The 27,637-nt window shown below is 51.4% G+C and overlaps 1 protein-coding gene across 1 annotated transcript; it reads left to right on the forward strand.

Annotated features, from left to right (window-relative positions):
* Positions 1 to 16: 16 nt before the first annotated feature.
* On the forward strand, positions 17 to 27,637 carry B4GALT1 (beta-1,4-galactosyltransferase 1). The gene is made up of 6 exons (XM_075021648.1): positions 17 to 349; positions 12,790 to 13,025; positions 20,314 to 20,501; positions 21,954 to 22,076; positions 23,642 to 23,746; positions 24,339 to 27,637. The coding sequence occupies exons 1-6, from the start codon at positions 73 to 75 to the stop codon at positions 24,472 to 24,474; spliced, it is 1,065 nt and encodes a 354-aa protein (XP_074877749.1). The 5' UTR covers positions 17 to 72; the 3' UTR covers positions 24,475 to 27,637.

Genomic DNA, 27,637 nt, shown 5'->3' on the forward strand with positions numbered 1-27,637 from the left:
CCCCCGCCCCGTCCCCGTCCCCCGTCGGCGGCGCGGCGCGGGGCGGGCGGCGCTCCCCGCCAGCGCAGCGGCATGAAGGAGCCGTCGCTGCCCGGCACCTCGCTGCAGCGGGCCTGCCGCCTCCTCGTCGCCTTCTGCGTCCTCCACCTCTCGGCCACGCTGCTCTACTACCTGGCGGGCAGCGCCCTGGGGCCGCCGGGCAGACCCGAGCCGCCGCCGCGCCGCCCGCCGGTCGCCAACCTCTCGCTGCCGCTCTCCCGCCCGCCGCCGCCCGCCGCCCGGCCCCGGCCCCGGCCCCCGCCCGCCTCGCCGGCGCCGGGCCCCTGCCCCGAGCCCTCCCCGCTGCTGGGTAAGTGCCGTCCCGTCGGGGGTTGGGGGCGGCGGGCATCCTGCCCCTCCTGCCGGCTGCCGGCTCCCGCCGCCGCGCGTCGCGTCCTGATGTCCCTCTGTCCCCGCGGGGCGGGGGCGGGTGTGACAGCGGCGCGGCTGCCCACGCGTGCCCCGCCGGCCGGCCGGCGCAGCCCGGCAGCGCCCGACGGAGGGGGATTGTGGGAGAATCCCCGGGGAGCCGGTGTTTGGGGGCGGGGGGGGGTACCGAGGCGCGGATGCTGTCGCAAGGAGGGCAGCGGCGAGCGGAGCCCCGGCGCTTTCGGGGAGCGCTGCCTCCGCGACCGGCTGGGTTTGTTTCTGGTTGCCGGAGAGGTTGGGTAATTTCCTATGGGAACTCTACCCAAAATACTCCTCTTGCGCAATCTCACGGGGAGGGTCGGACGGGCCGTTTGTGCTGTGCAGGCGTTCGCAGCCTTTTGTGTGCGCGGACCTGCTGGATGAGCGGCGTAGGTTTGAAAAGCGCAGTGAGGCAGGGTCATGAATACAGTTGTTATGCATCCCAGCGGCGCTTCCCACGTATTTGGTCCTGTGATGCAGCATCCTGATACGTGGCAGCCTGGCGTGTGTTTTATCTGCACTGGAGCCGTGCTCCCCCCAGGCCTTTCCCAGGACTGCTCGGGTGCTGGGAGGCTGGCAGGCTGTTGGCGGGTTTGCAGCCTGCCGGTGGTCCAATTTTTGCGTTGGTCACCTGCTGCTGTTTTGATCCACCGGCTTTGTCACAAGGCAGAGGTGGGGAGGAAGGTGAGTTTCAGCTTTCTTCCTCCCCTTACGAGGTTCTCGGCCAGCTTGCTGTTTGTAGCTGCTGCTCCTTGAATAGACCCTCCTGTGGTGGAGGCAGAGTTCGTCACTGTGACCTGCTGGCGTCCCAGCTGACAGTGAACTGGCCACAAGCTATTTGGGTCCTGGAGGCTGGGGATCATCTCCCTCTTCTACGGCATGCCACATTAGCACGGGTGCCTTTTTTACCGGAGATAGCAATGGGGGAAGAGACTTTCAAGAAGCTACCTGTGGTTTTCAATTTACGAAACCGACACAGAAATTCATAAGTTTCTCTCGGTGCTGGCTGGTCAGCTGTTTATGGATCAATGCATCTGAATAACAAATGACTGGTTTGTTATTTTAGGAAGGTGGTTTTGAGGTCACTAAAAGGAACTGTGCTATGTTTTGTTGTTGTTGTTTTTGATTCGCATCTTTCACTTTTTTTCCCTTAGATCACTTTAAGTTGAAAGCGGCTGTGCAAGCCTGTCCTCACAGAGTGGATGTGGGAGCCCTTTATGAATATGGCTTTGCTTTAAATGCTCTCCACTTACCATGATCCTCTCAGGAGTGAGTCATGTGATTTTGAAATGCCTGGAGTTTAGGGAAATGCTCCAAGATTCAAAGCGTTATCAGAGTTAGTCGCTGAAGGGTCAATTAAAATATTTTGTACCGTCTTTGTAACATCTTCAGCGCAATTTGCTGAATCTGCCAAAGGCCAGATGAGGCTATTGGAAGTGGTTACAGATGTTCAGGGAGCTATGGGGCCATGTAGAAAGTAGCTGTTTACAACGCAGTAGGCAAATGGTTTCTAGCTGTTATTACCTTCAGTACTTGTGGGGTGGTGCAGTCAGATGCAGGCTGGCACCATCACGGCTTCCAAGTTTGTAGCCAGCATATAGGTGACAAACCTGACGGGTATTTATTTTTTTTCTGCTCTTTTCAGGTTTTAGTAGCAAACAGCATTTGTAAAATAATCCTGTCCTGCCTCAGATGTTGGTCAGAGCTGAGTCTGCCGAGATCAACATCCTATGTATCTCTAGGGTCAGTGTGGGCGATGGAGATGTGTACACTCTGCAGGCATTTCTGACAATTCACCCACCCAGTATTCAAAAAACCTCTTCTTTTTGTGCACAAAGCTCCTTATCGACATGAAGGTAACAAGCAGGAACTAGCAAGGACCTTTCTGTGATTCCCAGCTTCCCAAAGACATGGAGAAGTGCTCTAATGCGAACAGGTAGCTCTAACTGCCCTGTTCCCTCAGCATAAACCTAAATTTATTAAAACGCACCTCATCCTTTTTTTTTTTCTTTTTTTTTTTTCCCCCCTCCCTCCCTCCTCCTTGCCATCGTTGGGAAGCATGTGATGAATCATGCAGGATATGGGTGACTGAGCTGCTCCGGCTTTTTGAATGGTCAAATAGCCAGGTACTCATTTCGGAGGCCCAGAGTTTTCTTTCTAGCAATGTTTAGAGAGAGTAGTTTACAATTCCAGCTGTCTTGCTCTGCAGCAAATGCATTAGCTGAATGAGGTTTAATCTCTACAAGGAACTGCCAAATGTAAAATGCTTTTATGGTTCACTTGCCTTTGTTTACAATTTAAAAGGGTAAATCAGGGCTGGGGATATAATACTATAATTCAACTTTGAATTAAAAGTCCTTAACAGCTATGAAATTCTCTAATACAAGGTAATACAAGCATTTTGGATTTAGTTTAGAGCTGCATGCCAATGAGTGTCTTAAATGGGGTATCGAGAAGCAGAGCCCATTTGCTGCAGTGAAATTTCAGCCTCTGAGAAGCCCAAAAGCAAGTAAACCCAGAGGTATCCGGCAGGTGTCCCTTCCCCAAACTGTTACGTTCTTCAGGAGCTGTAGAACAGTATGGGTTTTTTTTTTAATTAAAAAAAAAGAAGTTGCTCCTTACAACTGGTATGTATGTTGACCTAAGTGCTTTCAAAACAGTCAAATGCTTTTCTTCTGCCTTTTCTATGAGGTGTTTGTGGTTTGTTGATGGGGTACTTAGGTTCCTGCTGTTTTTAGGAGGGAGTGTGGAAGGGGGCAGGTTCTTTGGTAGTGAGATCCCTCTGCAAAAGCGGCGCTTATCTTTTGGTGCCAGAAGTCTGAAAGCAGAATCTCATGGACAGGCTTATCAGTATTTCGGGGATGTCATTTTCAAGTCTTGCCCAATCGAGAGCACATGTTGTTTATGGAGGTTATTTTAGAAGACAGCTGTCTCCTTAGCCTTTCTTGACCCTTGTTTAGATACCAGGTGCGGCTGGTAAGGGATGGCAGACTGAAGAGATGTGTTCTTACCCTCAGCCCTGTGAGCATCTCATGGCAAAGATGACCCAAGTGCACTAAACGTGTTGCGGTCAGGTGTCTGGCTCAATAGCTTTTCACCCCCAGGTTTAAGTGTAGAAAACTGACAGCCCCAAACTGTAATAATTAAGGGATATTGACAAAACAAAAAAATCTAGGTTAATGTGTGAACCAGTGAACTGTCCAAAGCACAAACCCCTAGAGTTGTGCTCATTTTCATTAATGTTTAAAAAGGAATACAGTTTCCAAATGGCCATTTGCTGGGTGATCTTGGGCATGCAAGAAAAATACCTGTTTTGTCAAGATGCCGGAGTCCTGGATAGAAACTGATGCTTCCCACTGTTAGAAAGGCATGTTTAAAAAAAATTGAGAGAAAGAAGCTCCTTTGGCCATCTTGTGGGTGAGCAGCTATTGCTTGGTTGTAGGTGGGAAGACCTACATGGCATGGGCTTTCTCTTCAATGCACCGCTTTTGGTGCCTGTGTCATCAGTGCGAGCACTCGCTCTAAACTGTAGATGCTGGAGATAAGTGAGGAGGATATTCTGATGCTTTGAGGTTTGTTCAGAGGAGACAGGCGTAGCCTGTGATGCTTAGTGCCTGTATTACAGAAGTTTTTAGAGGTTATGTGCTGCCTGAGAGGTCAGTGAATTCACAGATAAATCTAGTTTGAGTCCCCTGTATATGTGGACATTGCATGGGCAGGGGTAGAGGATGCTTTAGCACTGGCAGCATCCTAGAGGAGCATAATTTGGTGTGAGAGAGTGAAAACCTCAGAGGTGCTGACAACACCATTTTTTAAGACAACTTCTGGTGGTGACTGTGCCGGAGAGGTTTGGTAGGTTTGACGTGCCTGGGCTCCGGTTCTGGTCACGTTGCCCACCAGCAGGCATGGGCTCTCGTCTCCCTGTGGGGGGTTTCTGTCCCAGAAACTGGGGGCCTCTGAATCTGTGGGGTCACTTAACAATACCAAGTGGTAGAGGAAGCATTTACTTTACGCGCAGCATCTCCCTCAACTCTCATCTGAACTTGCTATTGGCTGCTTTGCTTTTTTTTGTTGTTCTTTTCAACCTTTCCGCTACAGCTGCTATCCCTGCTCCCTCCTGCCTCCCCCCCCAACCCGGGTGCTACCAGCATTACTTCGCTTATGGCCATAAGCTGGGGTTGTGCTGTGTCCCTCCGCTGCCTTGCTTTGAAAAAGAACAACAGAAACTCGAAGAGTATGGAGAGGGCTGGGGGAGGGGTAGCTAACACGTGGACCAGTTTGCTCAAAGTTAGGCTTTCTTGGCCTCAAAAGAGAGGTTGAGAAACTGTGTTAAACTTATCCAAAGAATACGTTTAAGATGTTTGGCAGGGAGCAGATGTGCAATCCTGGCAACACCACCGACAGCTCCACAGCTACCCGTGTGGCTGGGAGCACGTCATATCTCTGAAGCACAGGCTTTCTTGGTGGGCAGGGAGCAGCCTCTGTGGCGACAGCATCCCTAGCATCCTCTTAACTGGGCAAAGTGAAGGTCAAAGACTATTAGTCGGGCTTGCAAACTAACTCGGAAAGGTACCATTCCTTTCTGGAGAGCAGCTGTTTCAGGGACGTGGCACAACAGACAGGATGTGCTGGGGAGAAAAGGAAAGTCTTCCGTCTCGTGCATCTAGTGTTTTATAATGTGCTTGTTGCTCTGCCAGCATTGATCCAAAGCAATGCTAGTTTCTTTGGAAATCGGGCCAAGTTTGTGTTTGGAAAGAGACAGACGCTTGCAGCTTCCCAAACGGCACTTGGATGCAGAGTTCAGTTAAGCTCTCAACTCTGCTCCTCTGGTGTGGAGCTCCTTAGTCTGATTTCTCTCAGCAGACGGAGGACATTGTTGCTGTGTTGAGCCACCCCCCACCCCCCCCGAAAGGGTAGCGTGCTGGGGGTGCACGGTCCTCGGCAGGGAGGTGCTCTGGGTCTGGTGGCCTCACGAGCAAGCCGGCGGCGCTGGGCTGCTGGACTCCACCGCTCACGTCCTCTCCTCCCTGGTGGACCCTCCTCTCCAGCCAGCACCCTGCAGCTACTGCTCCCTTCCCTCCCTCCCGCCGGGCAGGAGGGGTTTTGGTTGCTGAGGTTTTGGGGACAGAGCTGGCCAGTCCGCACCAGGGCTGCAGTGGTGGGGCCAAAGATCTGGGGTTTTCTGGGATGTGGACGGAGCGGTGTCAGTGTCCAGCTTGCCCCGTCTGTCTGGGCTGGAGGTCTCGCTGCTCAGCCTGTCCCCACTGGGACGGTGTTTTGCTTTGTGCAAGTCTGTGCCTAGAGCCCCTGCCTGCAAGGAGGAGCTGTTTGGTGACCCGGGTGTGGATTAGCACCTCCAGACGGGCAAGTGGTGGCCGAGGCCGCCGGTGATGCGGGGGCACGGCAAACAGCCTTTCCAGCAGCCTCCCGGCTGCAGCTGAGCTGCGGGAGCTCGGGGCAGTCCCCAGGCCCCTGCAGATGTTTGTCTGAAAGAGGGCCGCTTCTGTCACCTCGCCTGCCAGCGGTCCCCAGGCTGCGGTGCCACCGGACTCGCTTTGAGGGCACTTACCCGCAAACATGTCTTGCTGAAGCTGGAAACGGCCCTGTAAAGACTTTACAGGACAGGTTTCCGCAAACCTGTGCGCTTGGGGGCAGCGGGGTTTCAGCAGCCGTTTCCCCAGGCACGCAGGGCTCTGCTCCTGCCTTCGCTTCCCACGCTCCCCGCTGCAGGTGGCACCCCCTGCTTTTGGGGGTGCACGAGCCCTGGCTGAGTTTTGGCCAGACAGACACACCTCTGCCCCACCTGGCACCCTGCGCTCCCCCCCACTATCTGGGGAGCACGCCCCAGCTCCGGGGCAGTGCTGGGATCCAGGTGCAGCCGGCGGGATGGGATGGGATGGGGTGGAATGGGATGGGATGGGGCAGGGGGGGTTGGGGGCTGCCTTGCCATTTGGGGCTCCCCCTGGCAGAACCGCGTCCCTGGGATGCCACTCAGCCCGGGAGAGCCCCTGTCCGCCTGTCCCGTCCTGCAGCAGGGTGGGGGGTTCCTGGCGCGGGGCAGCTCAGGCTTTTTCTGATCCGGGCCTCTCTGTTTGTTTGAGTTTGCTGTTTGAGGGCCTGGAATTTAATTTCACGGCGGCAGTGAGAAGGGCTAATCACATGCAGATTGCCCGGCTCAAAGGCAGACGGTTCAAAGCCGCTGCAGAGAGCGTGTGCTGGATTTGAGCCACCGATGAGGACTTTGCTTCTCTCCCAAAACTACCTTCTTGCAGACACGACAACCTTTTTTTTTTTTTTTTTTTTTTAAAGACGCCACGTGCTAGTGTGAGACCTTCTGTTGGAATAGGCAGTGTTTGGGGTTGGCTTAAGAAATTTTTTTCCCTGGCTGTAGTCGCTCAGTTAATCATGCAAACCTGCTATCATGTAGACCCAGTGTTGCCAGCGCATGTGATGTATCCTCATTTTTTTCAGCCTTTTTGCCTTTGGTGTCCCCAGTCGGCAGATGCCAGATGCTGTGTGAGCCTGCCCAAGACTCGGTACGTGCTGGTGTAGCAGGCTCAAGCCTTGTGCCGGCATAGCTGACATCTGTAAGGGAAGTGTAGACCATCCAAAGAAAACGTATCCTGGTCCTTGGGAAGGCTTTTTTTTTTCCTCGTTGGGATATTTCTAGCCAGAGTCAAGGATTTTTTTAGTTATTTTTTTAAAACACTCTTAGGGGAGCAAGGGCTGCAAGCAACAAGGGGCAGCAGCTGCCAGCCAGTTTCCAAGGAGACAGAGATGTCCCTATGGCCATTTTGGCCAGTGGGCCACATGCCAGGACAGCAGGCTGCTGGGGGGACTCAGCTGGGCGAGGGGCGCTGGGGCTGTCCCTTCCAGTGGTCCCGTCCCCCCACCGCGGGACTGAACCCCAGTTTGAGCCTGGTTGGTGCCGCCTGCGTAGGCACTGGCAGAGCTCTGAAGTTTAGCTGATTTTAATAGGAAATGCTTGCTTTGCTGAGGCGTGGGATGCAGCTGCCTGCCTGCCCTGGAGCTGCCACGTGGGTCTGGGGGCTGGAGCGACCCCTGCTCCACAGCCCGGGGTGAGGGGACTTGCCCCCGCGTTTTCCAGGGTGGAGCTGGTTGTGTTTTTCCCAGCCAGGGCAGACTTGGTGTGGCTGACAGGCCCTTCCCTTTTCTGCTGGGCCCCTGCAAAGAGAGGTGGTTGGGGGTTTTTTTGCCCTGTCTGTGAGTTCTGCTTCTCTTTTCCAGCTTTCCTTTCGCATGAGGTTTGTCTAAGCGTGGCAGCGCGAGTGTGCACATGGCTCGGCAGCTAGAGAGCAGCACCCGGCTCTCGGCCAGGGCAATGGAAATGTTCTTTTCTTCTCTGTTTGGGGAGAGGTTTTTTCCAACCTCCGTGCTATGTGCTTTTGCTTTCATTCTCACTAAATCAAATATCTGAGATTTGCGCCTGGCTGAGAACGTGCAGGTGAATTTTGCCGGTTTTCCCAGTGAAGTGCTTGGGAGGGCGATTCAGTCTGCTGGATCACCTCTCCAAAGTTGCCCGTGAGCTTAGCTGCCCTTCTTTGCATCTCCTTCTGCTGGGGCTGCACGGCCCTCCTGGGGAAGGGGTTTCCCCACCCCTTCCCCCCTGAACGCCCCAGGACTGCCCTTGGTGGCTGCTGCCCCATGTGGTACCACCCGCTACCCCCTTCTTGGGTGGAGCGTGGTGCCATCCCGTTCGCAGCCCCCCTGGGGATGCAAGAGTACAATTCTGGCTCTGTGGGGCATCGCTGCTTGAGTTTTCCCAACACTTCTAGTATCTGTGGACCAGGGAGGCTGGAGCGGCCTCTAGATGTGTTATGGCATCAGGCTGAGTGGATTCTGGGCTTTTTGTGTGAGGGTCCTCTCATTTGGGTCAGCAGGGTGAGCACTGGGAAGGACGTGTGCTGGCAGCCTCAGACGGCAAGCGGCTTAGCTGTTGTGGCAAGCGTGGCCATTGGGAAGTGGGGGGCGAGAGGATCACTGGGGCCGTGGGCCGGTGTCCCGAGGCGAGTGCTGCGCTGCCTCTGGCTTTTTGCAAGCCTCACCGTTTTCTTCGCGAGAGAAGCTGCTTCCTGTTTGTGCGCACCACGACGGTATCTGTGCCGGCACAGTGCTTTTCCTGTGCACCTTCCCTTTGAGCAGAAGTGCTTCTGAGCGTCAGAGATGGGGGGCGGGAGGGGGGTGGCTTTTTTTTTGGGGTGTGTGTGTCTCTCTTACCCTACCACTGCCAGCTAAAACTTCCCTTTACAATCTCCGAAGTGTTTGGATGTGATGTCGTGCTTTTGTGTCTTTTGCAAGCTTCCGGTGGTTGCTTATTCATGTTTTCGAGGTTTTTCTTCTGCTAAAAATGTACGGTGGAGGCTCGTGGAGCTGCTCTGTTGGAGCTTTGTAACTCTGAACGCAAAAGGCATCAGCCTACAAATCCTGGGCCGTATGGGTGACTGGAGTTGCAAGTCCAGATAGCTCTGTCATGCCTGTCTGTTTTTAGCAGGGGCTCAATATATGGTGGCTCCTATGTCAGCCAGTCACCTTGAACAGAAGCAGGAAAGGTTGAGATGGAGTGAACCGGGCTGGAAAGTTTACCAAGTAAACACAGACAGGGATACAGTTTTGGTCGGTGGGACAGCACTTGCAGCAAACTGCACCCTTTCTTGGCATTGCCAGATCATGTCCTGAGTCAGCATCCTTGGGCGACAACAGCCTTGGGGCTGGTTGCTGTCCAGGTAGTCAAATTTTGGTCAAAATGATTTAAAATTGGCAACTAGAACTGTGACTCTGGTCACCGGTTGGAAAGCCTCTGTTTGCAGATTTGGCTTTAGCCTTGTACTGCTTGGGAAGAGAACTGAAAGTGTCAATTTGCAGCAGGTGGTATGTTGCTGTTGCTTTTTGTCAGCCACGTGGCTTTACGAAGTCTAGTTTGTTTTAGCTGTTCTGTATTTGAAAACAGCCTATTCAGGTTTTTTTACATTTTCGTATTCTTACTGACACCAGTGAACGTATTAACTGGGAGATTTGTGTCAAGCCTGTCTCAGAAGCAGCTGCCTTGCTGTACATGTAGAGCGCCGGTGCCTGGGGTCTTCTCACTTCTCACTGCATCCTTCGGGGCAGCATTTGCAAGAAGGTGTGCTGCCTTTAAAACTGATTTGATTAACTGAAGATCAGAGCAGTACAGATCCTTTCTCACCAGTGTCCTTCACGACTCTGGAACTGTTAAATCTCCATCTTCCGCAGCTGGTTTTTATCATGGATGTGTTTTCCTCTCCCATCTTCTCTTTGCTGGTGTTCCAGAAGCCTCCTGAAGGCAAGCAAGAGCAAGCGCTGGCAGGATGAGCGGTCTGCGTTTGGCCCTGGGGGGTTGGCGGGTGCCAGCCTGCAAAAAGCGCCCTGCTCGCAGTGTCCAAACGCTTGTGGCTGTCCTTGCCCAGCTGGAGCTCACAAGCCGCCAGCGGGAGATTTCCCCTGTAAATTCGCCTAAATGGCAAACTTTCGTTTCCTCCCCCCTTATGCTGTGCCGAGTGAGTGCGAGACATTTAAAAGAGCCTTTGTTCGTTAAACCAGAAAGCACCCCTGGGGCTGATGGGGGCTCACGGTTGTTTCTCGGGAGCGGCAACTGGGAGCAGAGGGAGCGGCAGCTGGATGCAGAAGGAGCGGCAACTGGGAGCAGAGAGGGAGCAGCCCGTCCTGGCAGGAAGGGGCTTGCTCGGTGGGACGGCAGCCGCCCGGCGCCTGGCCCCACGAAGGGATGTGTGGCTTCCGCCCCGCTGCTTCCTGCGGTGTCCTGCCGGGTCGGTCCCACTGCTGGTGGCGGGGCGCGAGCGAAGCGGGAAAATAACGTCCCTGGGCGCAGATGCCCGACGTCGTCCCGTGCGCTGGCCGTGGCCAGATAGGTGAACCGTGCCCAGTGCACTTCCCTTTGCTGTTCGCTGGCACACAAAAGTGTAGCATCATCCTAACTGTGAGCGCTGGTCTTCTCAAGGAGGTGGTGCTGGGGGGCGGGAGGGGGCCAGGGGAAGCAGGCAGGGAGGTGGGTCAGGGCCAGAAGCTGTTCTGGGAGACCGCTTGCCACCACGGCGGGGAGGCAGTGCCCGAATTCGGAGGAAACGATGCGCTCTCTCCCCCTCCTGCCCCCGCTGGCCTTGCTGCTGTGGTGCTTGCCCCCTGCCTGTCCCACTGCGTGGGGGGTGGCTGTGCCTGGCCCCCCCCCCCGATCCTGCCACCGCTGAGCTCCGGTCCCCAGTCATGCCACTGCGTGTTCCTTCCTGCCCCAGTTCCTCTCATTCTTGCCTCTTCCTCCCACTGCAGAGCGCTCTCCGAGCGCTCCCTGCAAGCCGCTTTTCGACGGGAGAGGCTTTGGCCCTGGCCGTGCGGCCGCAGGGCAGGCGTCCCCAGGAGCCAGCTTGCTCCGAGGGGCAGAGAGGATGGGGAACCGGGCAGGCACATCGGGGGGCGCAGCTGGGGACCAGGGGAGCTCTGAGAGCGGGGGCAGACTGATCCTGGCGCCTGGAGCCTGAGAAATCGCTGCTTCCTCCCGGTGTGAGAGGGAAACGTGCAAACTTGCCCATTTAACTTGTGCAAAATGTAGAGATCGGGAGATCCCTTTGCGTCCTGCCAGTGACGCCGGTTTCTGCAAGGTTTGGCCTCTGCTGTGCAGGCAGTGAATCAGGCAGCAAAGCTTCCTCACTGCCTCCGGGGGTGCACTGAGCAGCACCTCTGCCTGTTTGGCTGGTCTCCTTCTTGACATCTCCAGCCTGAGTGAGCGCGGGTTTGTGGAGCGGCACAACTGAACTAGCTGAAGTAGCTTCTTCCAGATAAATAACCAGGGAATGAGCTGTAAGCCTGGTGCATTATTTATGCTTTTTTAGTAGTCACATGTTGGGTTATGCTTTTTTAGTAGTCACATGTTGGGGTATGCACAAGGTTGGTTTGGCGGCCACCGCCTTTTAGAGCTCTAAAAATCACTTGTGCCCCTTCTCAAGGGGCTCCGTAAGTGCAGCGTACATCTCTTCAGCAAATGCAAAGAGGAGACAGTAGCTCTAAGACACGTGTGCGAGTGTGTGCACGCACGCACGTGTGCGCGTTCACACCCAGATGGAGGAGAGGGGGAGGGTACAGCAGCCAAATCTTTTAAGGAGTGATCCCCAGCCTAGTGTTATGGTGAAGACCTTCTGCTTTATGCGTGGGAGCCTCAGCATCCCGCCCCATTGCAGAGGTTTTAGTGGGAGCCGAGTGTGCCTGCAAAGCCCAATTTATTAGATTGCCATTGCTGGGAGCAGGACGTGGCAGCAAGAATGGTCCTTCTGCAGGCAGCTGCCGTGCTCTTTAGGTTTCTGCAGCAGATCCCTTCCTCGGGGCTGGAGCAGCTGGAAGCAAATACTGCAGAAAGGCCAGCCTGGATGTTCAGAGAGGGCATCCGCAAAAGGGCTGTGGTCAGCAAGGCCATGTTGAGCGCTGGACCCACGTACAGCTGCATGGGAGGGACTGACTGCTTCAGAGACAGGACGGCAGAGCAGAGAAGCCCTGGCAAGCAAAGAGCACTCATGCAGACGCATGAGCCAAAGTCTTGCAAAGTGGGTCTTATTGGCTCTATCGGTGCCCGGGGCTGTCACTGTCTTCTCTCCCTGCGCTCGGCCTCCAGCAGCTCAGAGGCTGCCATCCTCTCTGTGGTGCTGGTGGGGGCTTCTCAGTTTTACACACCAGTTGTGGCATAGATTATATTGGTGGTTTCAAAACCTGCCGCTGTTGAAACCATGCGCAGGAATTGCCAACCTGCATGCAAATCTGGATACATTTTTTTTAGCAGTTCTAATACAGGACTTTTAATAAATAGTGGGCATGCCTGCAGAACACGGAAAGTATAAGAAAAAAACAAGAAGAAAGGGGGTTTTGTTCACTTTGCATGTGGCTAGCCTTGGCGTAAGTAATTACGTTGGTAGGAGAGCAGGTCTATTTTTGAAGTGCTCAACTCTCACGCTGTGTGAGGTGGGTGAGAGCGCAGAGGGCAACGCTCTTCTTAGTCTGCTTTTGTGGCACACGTGCCAGTGGGAGCGCAGCTGTTGGTTTGCCATGCGGATAGGAGGATTTTCAAGACTCGTTTTGCGTCAGCGACTTGGTTGGGATCTGACACCAAAAGGCTACAGCATTTGCAGGTTGCTTTGAATGGTGTGCAGTTGCTTTCGGTACAGGTGGGGTTTGGGTGTACCACTGGGATTTTGTTTGGATCCAAACCTGTTTTAAAAACCAAACCAAATGTGTGTAAAGGAGGTATGCTCAGAGAAATAGATGGTGTGTGCTAACTCACTTTGTGCTGTGCATCTCTTCCAGTTGGTGCACTACATGTGGAGTTTTCCCAGCCTGTGAACCTGGAAGAAGTGGCGAGAATAAACCCAGAAGTCAAAGCAGGAGGTCGTTTTGCTCCGAAGGACTGTATAGCACTTCAGAAAGTAGCAATAATCATACCATTCAGGAACCGAGAAGAGCACCTGAAGTACTGGCTCTATTACCTGCATCCAATTCTCCAAAGGCAGCAACTAGATTATGGAGTGTATGTTATCAACCAGGTAAGATGCTAAAGACGCAGGGCTTTATACCGCTCTCATAACAGTGCTTGTGCCCCCTAAAACAGAGGAGTGGTTGCTTTACCCTGAACAGCAGTGGGCTGGCAGGCGGGCATAAGGTTGCTTTTTGAAAAAACCCAAATGCTGTAGTGCCAAAAAAAAAGTGAAAATGAACATGAGCAATTTTGCTTCGATGAGATTTTGATGGACAACCTGAGGTCCCTTCTTCTGATCAGGCACGATTCACTCTAAAGAGCTTCTGCTTAAAGAAACAACTTCGTGAGGAGGGAAAAAATCCCTCATAGCACAACCCAATCTAATATCTCTTTCCAAATGTTCCTTTTCCCATCTGCTGCAGGAGTTGCATACAGAGATCTTTAAGGTGACAAGGTAGCGTTAATGCCTAATCTGGCATTGGGTGTGCCATAAAGCCGTAGGATTTAGTTTACTTTCTCGAGCAACTTCTGTTCATGTTAGTAATAGTGAACAAAGTGTCAGGATGGAGAAAGCAAAGCGGTGGCAGTGGAGCAGGTGAGTGATAGTCTTCAGGTGAATAGAAAAGAAAAGAAACAAGTAGTGATGGGAGGGAGTTCTTGGTTTTATTCCTCGATATCTGATGGCCTTACACCTGTCTTTAAAAAAAAAAAGAAAAAAAGGCATGTTTCACTCAGAACAAGCTGTCTTAATTTATACCATAATGGTGGTTAAATAAGTGGGTGGTGTTCACACTTGGAAAAGCTTAAAATGTGTAGGCATTTGCATGGGCTGTAGCGTGAAAGGGCAGATGCAGTTCTGAGAGCTCCAGCAGAGACCGCTGGCTGGACAATCTCACAGCACAGTTTCTCTTTAGGATATGTATTTATATCCTGTTTTCTCAGCTCTGTAAAAACTGAGATGAAATAACATGCTTCTTTAAATGCAACTCCTTAAATTTGCAGATCAGTTGATGCGTTTGGGCATATCAAACACCATGAATATTTAAAATGGTCGCCCAAGTGATAAATTTCCTCACAGAATTGAAAGCACATTTCCTCACAGAACTGAATCTACTATTTCTCTTACTTTGCTCACTTCCAGGGTGCCAGAGCTCTGGGCAAAAGTGATATGTGGGGAATTAGCAGTAGCTCCCAGGCACAGCAGCCAAGATGCTCCGGTGTCTGCAGCTGACTGCTTGTGGCCCGGCTGGCCGCGTTGCTGAGGGTGCAAGGTATTTCTGCAGCATGCAGACTGGCACGCTGTGCTCTAAAATTAAGCCCTGTAAGGACACCCTTCCTGTGTAATTCAAAGAGCAGCTGGTGCCGTGGCGGTCCAGCAACACGGGGCAGCCCCAGCCCTTCGTCCTTCAGGCTGCGTTTCCTTGCACGTGCAATGTTTGCCTGTGCAAGTTACTGGTGCCACAAGGTTGATTGAGCCACGGTCCCCACCGGTCACTGGGGTGCAGGTGGGTGAAGGTGGCGAGGCGGCATGCCTCCCTTCTCTGAGCGTGGCTCAGAAGCAAGGGTGCGATGCGGCTTCCAGCAGCAGTCCTGCAGTGGGGGCTGCTGCTCTCCCGGCCAGGCGTAGCTCACCAGCCGGCACTGCTTGTGGGCGAGCGGCCGTCTCCATTGCAAAGAGCTGGTGGTGCAGCTGCGGCTGATATTTCCCTGTCAGCGGTGTTCAAGGGTAAGGAAAGTGAGGGGAGCTGCGCCGGCACAGATAAAGGCAGCCAGCGTCCGAAGCCTGGTTGGAGTTCCCGCTGCTGCTGCGATGGCGCATGCTGGCTTGCATTGCCCTGCGTTGCTGGCTCCTCCTCTTCTCTGGTCCTGTCCTCCAGCGCTAGGGCTTTGGGACTTGTCTGTGTGCTCTAAAGTTAAACCTCGCGAAAATTACGGAAGCAAATGTTTTTTTCAGATGCATCCCTTGAGCAAAGTTGGAGTGGGAGTGACATGCAGTACACAGGGTATATATGTCCTGGACACATCCAGCAGTTAGATGTAGGTTAGCAAGTAAGACTACTTGATTTGTAAAATAAACACGCTCCTTCAGCATGCCTCTAACAAGCTGTGTCTGGAGGAGGCAGAGTGGTCAGTGGTAGTAAACCGACTGGATGCATCTCTCGAGGGTGAGTGGGAATATTGTATAGAGAGTGCTGCAGAAAATGTATTAATTCTGCCAGAAGTACAGTAGGAAAATGGTCTTATTTCTCTGCTGTCTTGACAATTGCTTTTCTCTTTTTCTTGTCTGTCCTTCCCTTTGCATCTGCCCTCCTTTTTTTTTTATTTTATTTTTCCTTCTAGTGGGGAAATATTACCTTTACTTGTTAATCCTGTCTATATCAAAGCAATCACTGAAGCAAGGAGAATTACTGTGTGATCTGGTTCTTACACGCTGCCTACGTGCTCTTCTGTGCTCTGCATCTCATAGAAAGAAAGAGGAGTGCTGAGGCCTGCTACTGCTGCACTGGTAATGTCAAACTTCTTCCTTTCAGCGCAATGTGTTTCCATCACGAGTCCGTTGTGTCTCCACCATGCTGTTCTTGCGTGCCTGAATGCCTCAGAGTAGGACTTGGTTGAAGTCAGGGGGATGATGTTTGTAAAATGTCTGGTGTGTAACAGGAGCCAGTGGAAAATATATATTATGCTTCACCCTCCGTACTCCACCCCCAGCAAAACCTCAACCCAGTGCATGGAGTAGCAGTTACAGGATCTTTCAGGTAAATCTGAGATGAGGCTGGGTGCGCTTTTGTAGCACCCATTCGATGCCATGCGAGCTTGACATCAGCAAGTGAGAAGGCAGCGGTGAATTGGTGGCATCTCTCTCAGCCCCGCTCACTCCCACTGTTACTGATGTGCTCTCCAGTGCCTTCAGCTTTTGCCACCTGTGCACTCGGGTCTAGAAATGAATTTTCTTGCTGCAGTTCAGCCTGTGCAAATGCCCATGCAGCCAGACTGATGTTTGGGAAAGGGGGAGACTTAGCAAATTCCCTGAAAACCATGCAGTTGTTCAACCGTTTTCCACTGGCCCCTAGCATTACCTGCAATGTTCTCAGTAGCAATTTTCCAGAGTGTGTGTGTGTGCGTGTGAGTGTGGAGTGTTTGGGGCATTGCACTTACTCATGTTATTTTGCAGGGGGTATTGGGACCCCCAGGTATGCAGGCAAAGGAGGGAATTGTGCTTGGCTCCTGCTTACCCATGCAGTGATGAGGGAGGTGAGTTTCCCTTGTGGTTGCTCTCTCCTGCTGCGCAATGTAATGGTGCTGAGGCACCTGCTGACACAGAAACAGCAGAGTGTCTCCTGGTTTCTCTCTATGGCCCTGGAAATCTGTTTTGACCTGCTCAAGTCCACTGGAGTGTGGACTTTCACATGGATGTTGTGTGTGTGGTTCAGGCTGTCTTGGCGGATCCCTGACTTAGCTAAGCAACCTCCTGTTGGAGGTGATGGCTCTCTCCTAGCCAGCCAGAAACATGTATCCTCACCAGTACCTCCCTGAGACCTGGCGAGTTTAGGATCCAGGTGAGAGAGATGCAGCCACAGCTCCTCTGCACTGCTGTGCTGTCTGCAGGAAGAATCACAGAGCTGCCTCCTACATGGAAGTTGCAGGGCAGGACAAAATGGGGACAGATGGCTTCTTGCTGGTTTGCAAGCCCTTTAGCTTGAGTGACAGTTCCAAAACCCTCATTGTCATCTGTCTGGCACTGAAAAAAGATAGCATCCTTTGGTAGGTCTGGCTGAGCAAACCAGATTCAGCAAAGGTAAGGGATGGGAAGCAAAAAAAGCTTGGATGTTCTTTTGCTCAGGCTGATCATCTCCAGGTGCGAGAAGGAGTCGGTGTCAGACCTTGCAGGACTCAGGCACCATGTTGTCCCCCTTCAGCCAGTCTCTTCTGGACCAGGGAATGGGGATGGACTTGGACGTGCTGGCAGAGAAAGAGTAAAATCAGGAGCCAGAAACAGGTGCTGGACGCCAGCACTGAACTCAGACATGGGTTAAATTTCAGGACAAGAGAACATAGGGGAAAAAATTATCAGGAAAAAAAAATAGCAAAACGATACTTGGACTACATCTTCTCTGGTTGAAAGCCTAGGAAATAAGCATGGAGGCTACGTCTAGAGCTTGGCTGTATTGTCAAAGCAGCAGTCCCCCGTGTGCTGCCTAGCTCTTCAGGATGATGCTCCCCTGTCCAAGCAAGTCCAAACTAATCAGTTTCCTTGTGGCAAATAACAGGGAGCCTCCATGGGATGAGGAGCTGCCAAGCAGAGGCAAGGGCTGGAGGTTTCTTCAGTTTTGCTTTATCTGCTCTCTCAAGGGTTGTGTGTGGTACTGTGCCCTGTGCTGACCTGGAAGGGACAGCAGCACAGAAAGGAGATTTTCCAAGTCTACCTTTTTTTTTCTTCAAAATGTTGGGGATCAGTCAAAGGTGGAAGCCTGCAGCACATTTCTGAGTTTTGAGAGATTTGAATCTCAGATACTGCAAACACACCTGTGCTTCCACATTGCCTTAGGTAACGAAACAGAGCTTTCTGCAAAAAGCAAACCCTCTTTTCAGTCTTTTTTTTGCTCCAATACATGCTGTAAAGCCTTGCATACCTCCTGGGACAGAAAACTAGCCTCCTGCCCTCAAAGGAGTTGCAATTGATAACAGCATTGCAGAGTTTGCTGCATGAGCTACCTGCTCGCTGTAAAGTTAATAAAAAACAGCTTGTAGAGGGGTTTTGTTTTCAGTTGTGATTCCAACTCCCCATCCCAGACTTTTGGATCCCAGTGTGAAGCTGTGTGGCCGTTTGGGAGGAGAGCAGCAGCGCCCGTGTGAAGTGTTTGCTGTGTGTCTGGTCCCTCTCCATGCCTGGGGGCCCTGGCGTGGGCTCTGCCAGGGTCTGGTGGGTGAGGTGGCAGAAGGGGTCCCCTGCACTCTTGGTCTGGTCAGTGCACTGTGCTTTGTGTTTTTTCAGGCAGAGGTTTAAAAATGCAGCTCCTTGTAGCATTGTTAATCCCTAAGCGTCACCCAGAGGAGTTAGAACCTACCAAAAGGCGTAGGTTGATTATGGCTGAGTCTCTCCTGGTCACAAAATCAGTGTGAAGTGCCCTTTGCCCTGAAATTTCATTATGAAAAGAGCAGTCAAAGGGTGTGAAATTAGGACACTCTTCCTAGACTGGACCCAGTAGGTGCTTTAAGGTGTGAGTACGTTGCGCTTTGCACCAGCACTGGGAAAAGTCCCCCTTGGGACTATGGAGCCAGGCCCGGGTTTGGTGCCGTGGGACCTGAGGAGCACTCAGCAGCTGGGGCTGGGCAGCCGCCTTTGCTGGGGGAAGAAAACCCTCCAATCCCACAGCCTCAGCCTCTCCCTCTCCCCAGCCTCTTTGAAGGCTTGCCCTCATTTTCTGCACTCAAGTTTTCACTGCTCTTGCTTATGCATGATGGTGATCATCTTCCCACTACCTTAGTTACTGGGTGAACCCTTTTGTTTCGGGCGAGGATGCTGAGAATTTGCTCAGATCCTCCTCCACAAAAGCTCACTCCTCCCTGTGAAGTAATTTATGCCCAAGGCAGGTGATGAATGCTTTTGAAAACCTTGGTTTGACACTCGCATGTTAAAACCTTCATTTGAAAGATATTTGGGGCTGTTTCAAGAACCTCCGTTAGCTCTCCAGCCACAGGTCCATTAACCACTCTGGATTGAACAGTTTCCCAACGGATTATTTATTAACCAGGCAAAGCCGTTTGGGAGAAGGTGATGGATGTTTTAAGCTGCTGCTCCTTGGGCACTGTATTTTGCCTGTCCCTGATTTGCGTCCCATGCAGGGTGCAGGTACTGCAGGGTGGGGGGATGGCTTGCATGGTGGGGGAGTCCTTTGGCTGGACACTGCCCAGAGGGTGTGGAGGGGGAAAGGTGGGGTGTGGTAGAAGAGAAAGGATTTGGCAGTCTTGGGTTCCAGGCTGGCAAAAAACTTCAGCCTCCTTCAGCAATGCCCTGTTGAGTTCCATTCCGCCTGCTCTGTTCCCCTGCACAGCATTTGGGTTTGAAGCTGCTGCTGCAAAGTTGGGTCCTGGACTGGAAATCCTTACTCTCAAACCACTGGCATTTTTGGGTTTGTGGGTGTGATGCTGTTGTTTTTTGAAAGTACTCGAGCAATTTGCGAGCCCGTACTTGTGCTCAAAGCCACGTGTGCTTTTGAAACGTTTCTGCCTGAGAGAGGCCAGACTGATTCTCCTTGGGCGCCTGGTTGCTCAGGGAGGAGAGCCGAGATTTTCCTCCCCTGCTCTCTGCAGTCCCTTCGCTCTCTGCAGGTCCTTTCGTTAACTGCGCCTGCCCCAGGATAAACATGCCCTGCCATGGTGTCAGCTCTTTTCAGGTCCTTCCCATCGTGGTGACAGCCCTCCTGGTTTCGTTTTCCTGGCGAGGCCCCTGGGACAGATGGCGGGTCATGCCGTAATCTGGCTGGCAGAGGAGCAGCAAAGAAGGGGCTGTGCACTGCAGCGGACAGCGGTGTCCGGCGTGGGAGCTGTAGCCCTTGCAGGAAGCAGCTTGCACTGGCCTGCCATCCAGTAAATAAGGTTGTGTGTCACAGCCACGTGCCGAAGCAGCAGCGACCTTTCCAGGGCACGGGAGCAGGAGCGAGCATCAGGAGCGCCGGACCTTAGCTCCTGGTGCCACCCCGTGCTTTGCAAATCGGGTCTGACGCGTGCTGCTCAGCAGAGGCTGCGCCACGGTCCCGCAGCCGTGTTGTGGCAGAGCTTAGGGCGAGGGTGCTGAAATCCTGGCCAGAGAAAGGTGTTGGTCTACGGTCGTTGTCCTGGCCGTAAGCTCAAGCACTGCCAAGGTTTCTCTCTGTAGCAAGAGTCCCTTCTTCTGGAGGAGCTTGTCTCTCTTTGCTTTTCTCTGCTGCTCTGGCAAGCCCCAGCTGCTTGCTCCAGTGGTCCATAAGCTTTTATCCTAAAATTCAATCCCCAAATGCCTGTGCATGGAGTGGGACGGGGGGACTGGACTGCTCAGCACCAAACCTGCCTTCTTGGAGCCTGCTACCAAGAGAGGGGAGCTGAGCCAGGCCCAGCCTTTCCTCAGCCATTTCGGCTGTCCCCATCGTTTGTAGCTGGCTCGGATGCCATGTTCCTCGGGCAGCATTCCGGGGTGGAGGGCGGCGAGGGTGCTGCAGATGTCCCGTGGTTGCTACGGCGTGAGTGCTGGGGCTTGAGCTCAGTCCATCACAGGCAAGCGTTGGCGGCGACACCAGCATCCAGCAACAGGTAAGAAGCTGCTAATGTCAACTGCTAAATTTAAGTCACTTAACTGGTTTTATTTGTTTTTACATTAGGATGGAGAAGAAGAATTTAACCGTGCTAAACTGCTGAATATAGGATTCGCAGAGGCCTTGAAAGAGTATGACTATGATTGCTTTGTGTTTAGTGACGTAGACCTCATCCCAATGGATGACAGGAACACCTACAAATGTTACAGCCAGCCACGGCACCTGTCTGTATCCATGGATAAATTTGGATTTAGGTGAGAAGGCTTTTGGAGGGGCATTTTGTTCCTAATATTGCCATTAGTCTTGCAGGCCAGGCACAGCGTTACACATCCCCACCCACCATTGAAAGCATGGGAAAATGTCTCTGGCAAAAGCCTGTCTTGGCATGCATGTCCCTGCAGGGAGGGGGTGGCTGCAAGTGGGATCGGCTGGAGGGGAGGAAGGGGGAGAAATGCAGCTGAGCCATTTATTAAAATTCACAGCTTCTGGAAAGTGAAACGTAGGGTTGAGGAAAAGCTAAAGAGCCCGTCGTTTTGCAGATGCCCGCATATCCCTTCTTGTGTTTCAGGCTGCAAGCTGGAAGACAGCTAGTGTTTCCACCCAGTCTGAAAAGTGAGACACTCTCACACAGTGAGAATTATGTGCAGCTTTAAAAAGACTGCATCAGACACTATTTTAAGAGCAAACTGAAATATTTTTGGCTGTTCGATTTTGGGCCACTGAGGGACCTGCCCTGGTATCTGAGAGCAGAACAAAACGAAATGCCTTTCAGCATACATTTGGGTTCAGCAAGCTGCTGTAAACAAAAATGTGTCTTGCTTTTCCTTTCGGGTTTGGGGTTTTTTTTGTTTTTCTATCCCGAATTCCCAAGGGGGAGTTTAAAAGCTCATCTGTAAAGTGAAAACGAGTTGTGACCCCATGGTGGCCAGTAGTGCTAAAGATACAGCAGTGGTGTTGGTGGGATGACCCCTGCATGTCTCCACTCCAGACCCAAGCCCTGCTCGGAGCGGGACTGTCACCGGCACTACAGCAGCTGCAGTTTTTTCTTGCAGCCAGGTGAAGCTTAGAGGAGAAATGCAGGCCCCAGGGGTTTCTTCTGCTTGTTGAAGCAGAGACAAGGTTTGCGGTAGGTCCTGGTGATCCCTGCGTGGGCTGGCTTCTCATGCTGTGGGTCTGAATTTCGTGTGTCCCCGATCCCCTGATGAATCATCCCACATTTCAAGTGGGAGCTGGTTGGCTTTGTGCATGCAAGGTCACACTGCTAGCTCAGTTTTGGGCTGCGAGCTGTCCTTTGGGGCACTGGGGAGTGTGGAGGCAAGCAGTAGAGCTGCAGGAAGAGAAGGCTTTGCAGCACCTCCGATGCCTCACTGAGCTCTTGCAGCTCCTGGGACACACATGTCACCCATCTGTCCTTTGGTGAGCTGATGTGCATCTCACTGGCCCATCCTTTGAAGACAGTGAACTTCTCAGTGAAAGGCTGCAGCTATTGCCGGTTGCAAAATACTTCCCAGCAGTTTTGGGGACTGAGCCCACCAGCTCCCTCTACCTCAGCCAAGTCCAGGGCACCAAAACATGTGCTGCTGCCTGCTGCAGGGAGGCACCTTGCAGCAGGTGCTGGCTCTGGGGTGAAGGGTGGTGGCAAGCCCTTTTCGGGTGGGCAGGCTGCACCTCTCCTCCTCTAATGGCCTATTTCTTCCTCCTTCCAGGTTGCCTTACAATCAGTATTTTGGAGGTGTGTCTGCCTTGAGCAAAGAGCAGTTCACAAAGATCAACGGGTTCCCAAACAATTACTGGGGCTGGGGTGGCGAAGATGACGACATTTATAACAGGTAAATAAATACCCCACTTGACACCCAGAGTGCCTCCAGGGTGGGGATGAGCACAGACCTGCTGCTCTCCCCAGGTTGGGGCGGGGGGGGGGGGGGGGGGCACAGGGTGTCTTACCTCCCTGACCACGGGAGCCTCCCCTCTGGTGGACGACCTGCTGGCTCAGTGAAAGTGTGTTCCTGCTGGGTGCTGGCACCCCATTTCACAGCTCCCAAGGTGTGCTGGGGAGTAGGTCTGGCTGGAAGAATCCCACCCCTGCCCCACACAGGCATTGCTCACTCGCCGCGCAGCCTTGCAAACATCCACGCCAGTGCACGGGTTGGAGCACCGTGCTTCTGGGTCTCCAGGCACTGGCTGAAGGAAGGGGATTCGGGGCACCCTGTGGGGTGGAGAAGACCTTGACCCATCTAGCCCAACGCATCCCGAGGCTTGCCTAGGTCTGCAGCCTGGTAGTGGATCCCTTTGTTCCCAGGAGGGCTTCATTCGTCAGGGTATTAGCCACCTCTAAATAATGCCCTGAGCTGGCACTTCCTGCCTGGAAGGAAGCCGAGCAAGGCTCAGAATTGCAGGAGAGGAGGAAGGTGTTTGCACAGGGCAGCCTGGGACCACCCCTGCCTGAAGACCAGGGCAGAGGGTGGACATGGGGTTGTGCTACCTTGTGGCTTTTCCCGTCCCCAGGGCAGTTGCTGTGAGAAATCATCATGGGGAGCTCGGATTTGGGAAGCCCACTTCGTGTTTCTCAGTGGCAAAACCACTCTGCGTGGTCTTTTCTGGGGGCTTTGCGAGCTCTTCAGGGCTTCAGGAAAGGTCTTCCTTAAAATGCTTGTACCTTCCCAAGGTTCAGCGCTTCTGTTTAATAAACCAAGCGGGGGACAACCTTCCAGTGGGACAGGGCATTCAGAGCAAGGAGGTAGTCCTCTCTTTTTGGGGCACTCAGGCTTTGAGGAGCAGAAGATGCTATACAGAAATGAAAAGGGAGACGCAAAGAGGAAGAAACCAGGTACTTTTCCAGCATTGGTGTCCACGAACTGCAGGTGCCTTGCAGAGAGCATGCAAATAAAGACAGGCTGCCCCTCACCCAGTGGGTCCCAGCATTGTGGCTCTGACCATGTCCCCCCACCATGCTGCTTCACCACTGTTCACTTCAGTTTCTACCAGCACTGCAGCTTTCACATCGTGAAAAATGAATGCTCTTCTCGCTCCTTTCCAGACCGGTTAAAAACTAGATGCCTCCCATTCAAATTCCAGTCTACAGCCTGGAGCAAAGTTAATGTGGGTGTTGGGCACTGTTGGAGCTGGCGGGGCGGGTGAGGGTGCGGTGAATTAGCAGATCCTTGGTGCTGGCAGGCGGATGTCTCTTTCCCCCATGCTGATGTGCTGGCGTGGAAAGGGACTGGCTTTCCCCCCTTCCGGTGTTGGCAAGCCTGCAAACGTGTTATCAGTGTCGTGAAAAAAAAAAAAAGGCAAAACCTCAAAACCCAATGGTAATTTGTGGAAGGTGTGGCAGTGGCAGAGCATCCCACATCCGTCACCTGTCACAGGTGTTTAATGTACTTGCTTTTTACAGGCTGGTGTTTAAAGGCATGGGGATATCCCGTCCAGATGCTGTCATTGGGAAGTGCAGAATGATTCGGCATTCCCGGGACCGGAAGAATGAACCCAACCCTGAGAGGTGTGTCTCCCCCCATCCCGCAGCAGATTCAAGGGGTGCCTTCTGCCCTTGCTGCTCCGGCTGCTTGGCTTTCTCTTTGCTGTGCAAAAAGCCCAATTGCAGAAAGCCTGTGGCCATCTCCTCCCTTGCTGACCTCTCTGTTCCCTAAGCTGTAAGCTGCCCCCTTCCCCTCACCAGTTTTTTGCCTTATTACAGAGCTTTTCCCTAAGATTTCACTATGGCACGAATGCCTCTTATCTTTTTTTCTTAAACGCAGCAAATCAAGCTCTGAGCAATTGTTTCCAGCTTGCCTTTGGTGTATAAAACCTGTGCTCTAGTGCAGGGCTGGAAAAGGACCTGTGTGATTTAAAAGCTTGGCTGCTTTTTCCTGGCTAAAATTTGATCCCATAGGGATGCTTTTGCCCACTGCTCTGGCTGGCCAAATTTGGATGTTTATGGGACCCCTACTGATAGTCAGGTTGTTCTTAAAACACCGGAGATGCCGCCTGAGAGGCTATAAAAATGTCATGCAAAGTCGGGTTGTTTAAAGTTTTTGTTTTCCTTTCTTTGTTGTTTTTTTTTTTCCTGTTTTTTTTTTTTCCCCCTTCTGCAGGTTTGACCGAATTGCTCACACAAGGGAGACAATGAGCTCTGATGGTTTAAATACACTATCCTACAAGGTGTTAAGAACTGACAAGTACCCCCTGTATACAAAGATCACAGTGGATATTGGCTCACCAAATAGCTAACATCACAGACACAAGAGAGACCTTGCCTATGTTGCCCAGGACATCTGGCCTCACTGATGCTTTATATCTGCTGGTTTTGTAACAGTTGCAATGAACAACAGAAAAAAGACTCCTGGCATGCCAAAGCATCTCCAAATTGTTTGGACAAGTGATTTTTTTCTTTCTTCTTTTTTTTTTTTTTTTTTAAACTCCAAACTTGACTTTACACAACCTTCTAGCTCTCCATTGTTTTGTAAGTCCAGAAGCTGTACATAGGAGTTGTAAATATTTACTTTGCCAGAAAATGTTGAATCTGATCTATTTGCTGCAGTGCTCTCCATGTTGAGTTAATAGTTGGACCCAAATTTCACTGATTACAACTGTGATGCATCAGCAATTACTGCCCATGATATTTGGTATTTTAAATGAGGTGGATGAAAACATTCCTTCTAATTAATTCCTGGTTTTACTTTATGAAGGACTGTAAAATGCTGCTAAAATTGTACAAGTTTACGCTTTGCATTAGATTATTATTTTTTTTTAAATGGAGACAATATCATACTTTTTTCTCATAGTGACCAAAACAAACATCTTCTCTGTGTGCACAGCAAGTGTTGAACAATCAAGTCTGGATTCAATGAATGTCATTATTTCTTTTAGCCTCAAAGGAGGCTTTGAGTGACTTGAGCCAGAATTTGCCAGAATTTGTCAGTGAGCTCTCTGCAGAGGGTGGGAGCTACGCAGATGGCATCTGCAAAAACCACTGGCTTCAGATAACTTTACTTCTGGATGTAATAGTGACTTTTTGCCTCAGCACAACAACACCTGGGGTTTTTTTGGGGGGGCAGAGGGGGGTGATTTTGGTTTTTTTCCTGAAATAAAGATGAATTAATTTAATTGCACAATGACATTATAGCCTTAAAATTTGCTGACACTTGTTAACAGTGGTAGAAAGTTAACCATGCTATTTAAACATTGTCTGAAGCTTTCTAAACCCAACATTTTTCTTGCAAGGTCATGCTTAAAACTTGAATTTTTAAGTCATTTGTATATCATATGCAGTATATTTAATACCAGATTAAACTAGGGTGCAGCATAATAGGATATGATTCAAGGCCTCCTTTATCTTCAGAGTAGTAGGCTTTTTATGTGCGTCATTATATATAAGCCATGTATTATATTTGCTCTGTGTATTTGTCCATGAAATCTCCTGCGGTGCTGAGATATTCACAGCAGGGCTGACATCCAATTGATTTTTCTTTGCCTAAAGCCTGTTGCAATGTGTGTCCTCTATCGGGAAACTCCCTTCTGATTTTCTCAGGCTTTGAGGAACATGCATGTTTTGGAGTACTGCTTTTTGTCAGTGCACCAGGGCACCACCTGTACAGACACCCTGCTTTTCCTTCCCATGACTGTATGAAAGCCTCAAGCGCTGACACCCTTGGAGCTGGTTTAAGTGATTTTAAAGCTCTCAGCCAGAACTGAGAACTGAATTCCTTCTGGTGAGTACTTTGCCACCAGCTCTGACCACAGCAATTTGCACTTCCTTGGCCTGTGCTGAAGGCTGTTAAAATCAGGGATGTTCACTGTATTGGGGATCATCTTCAGCACTGCCTCTTTTTTTTTTTTCTTTGTTTTTTGTGTTTGTTTTGGTTTTTTTGTTGAGACCTGAAGGTTTTGCTGAACCCTTGCACCGCAGGGGTGGGATCCTGCAGGGGCCAGGGGACAGTGCATTTCTTGTTAGGCCAGCAGTGGCTCAAAGTATGCACGGAGACTTTAGTTAGGGAGCTGCCTCTTCAGTCTCACTTTTTCAGAGTGTTCACCCCCTTCGCTTAAAAGCTGTTGCTGGCCAGACTTGCTGCTTCAGTCATGCTGGGAGCTGAGCGAAGGTGGGTGTGCATGGAGCAGGAGCAAAGCACAAGGAAGCAGGCTTGTATTTAAGAGCTGCTCTCTTATGCTTATCTTTGCATTAAAAAATTACTCCTTTTTGGCAGGTCAGGCTCCGGCTCTTGCAGATGCAAGGGTGTACAAAAAGAGGATGTGTTACAGAAGTCAGGTCAAATATCTACCTGCAAAACATCGGTGTAGCTGTAGTCTGCACCAGTAATGGAGACACAGGTGAAGACTTTGTTTTTAATTTTTTTATTTTTTCAAAGGTGCCTTAGAAGCAGGGCCCCGCTTCCACAGGTGGCAGATCAGCACCAAAACTCATTGACGCTCTGCTGAAAATCCCAGGTCTCTGTGGAGAGTACCTCAATTTTGTGCTGAGCCTTTTGTAAGTTGAAGAGTTACGACCTTCAGCTGTAGTGGTGTCTGTCTGCTAACAGGCTATGCAAAGGGGCTACCTGTTGTAATTGAGTGGTTGGTTTGGGGGGATTTTTTTCCTTGCCTTAGGATTCTCTGAAGATTAGAAAAAAGTTTGTGTAACAACTCATCATTTGGCTATACGCCGAAATCCTTGAGCATCATGGAGGTGGTCTGAGCACTTGTTTCTGGCTGTTGCAATCAAACGTCTCTACACATGTGCCTTGAAAAAGGAGAGAAATGGAAACTGGAAAACCAGAAAATCTGAAAACCATTTTTGGCAGAGAGACACTAGCAGTGCAAGAAACTGTAGCTTAGTTTCTCTTCTGCTGCTAACACCACAAGCCATATAAAAGCCGAAGCTGGCTTTCATTGCTTGTTTTGCACTTCAGTGCTGACCCGTGATTTCCAGATCTCATTGTCGCTGTGTAAACTGTATCAGTCAAACTCATGAAACGCGCTTGACTCAATCTGGCCATGAAATTTCTCTCCCCAGGATTTTCGGGGGCCTTTCCTACAAAAGCTTGTGTTGCACAGATGTGAATTCTGGCCATGACCTGTGGTGGGTGGTGTTTTTTCCTCTCCTGTACTGGTAGCAACACTCAAAGTGATACTGTGTGTAACGGTTGAAACCCAGAACAAATAGCTGCAAAGGAAATGGTAATGCTTGGTTTGTTTGGGATTACTGTTTGCTTGTTAGGATGAGGGAGGGTCCTGGCATGCAGCTTTTCCCCGGGATGTTACCTGTGTACTGGACTGCTTATGGGTTTCCTGTAGATGGTTTTGCTTTTGCATTTTTATCATTTATATATCATGGGATGTATAATCCAATGTTCCTACTTTACTATTGATGTCAAATAAAGTATTTTCGCTTATGACA

This window comes from Buteo buteo, chromosome Z (assembly GCF_964188355.1).
Source record: "Buteo buteo chromosome Z, bButBut1.hap1.1, whole genome shotgun sequence".
In the NCBI taxonomy this organism is placed as follows: Eukaryota; Metazoa; Chordata; class Aves; order Accipitriformes; family Accipitridae; genus Buteo; species Buteo buteo.

Coding starts and splice junctions, on each gene's coding strand:
- B4GALT1 (XM_075021648.1), top strand. CDS start 73: ATGAAGGAGCCGTCGCTGCCCGGCACCTCGCTGCAGCGGGCCTGCCGC. Junction 350..12,789: donor CGAGCCCTCCCCGCTGCTGG/GTAAGTGCCGTC, acceptor CATCTCTTCCAG/TTGGTGCACTACATGTGGAG. Junction 22,077..23,641: donor GATGACGACATTTATAACAG/GTAAATAAATAC, acceptor TGCTTTTTACAG/GCTGGTGTTTAAAGGCATGG.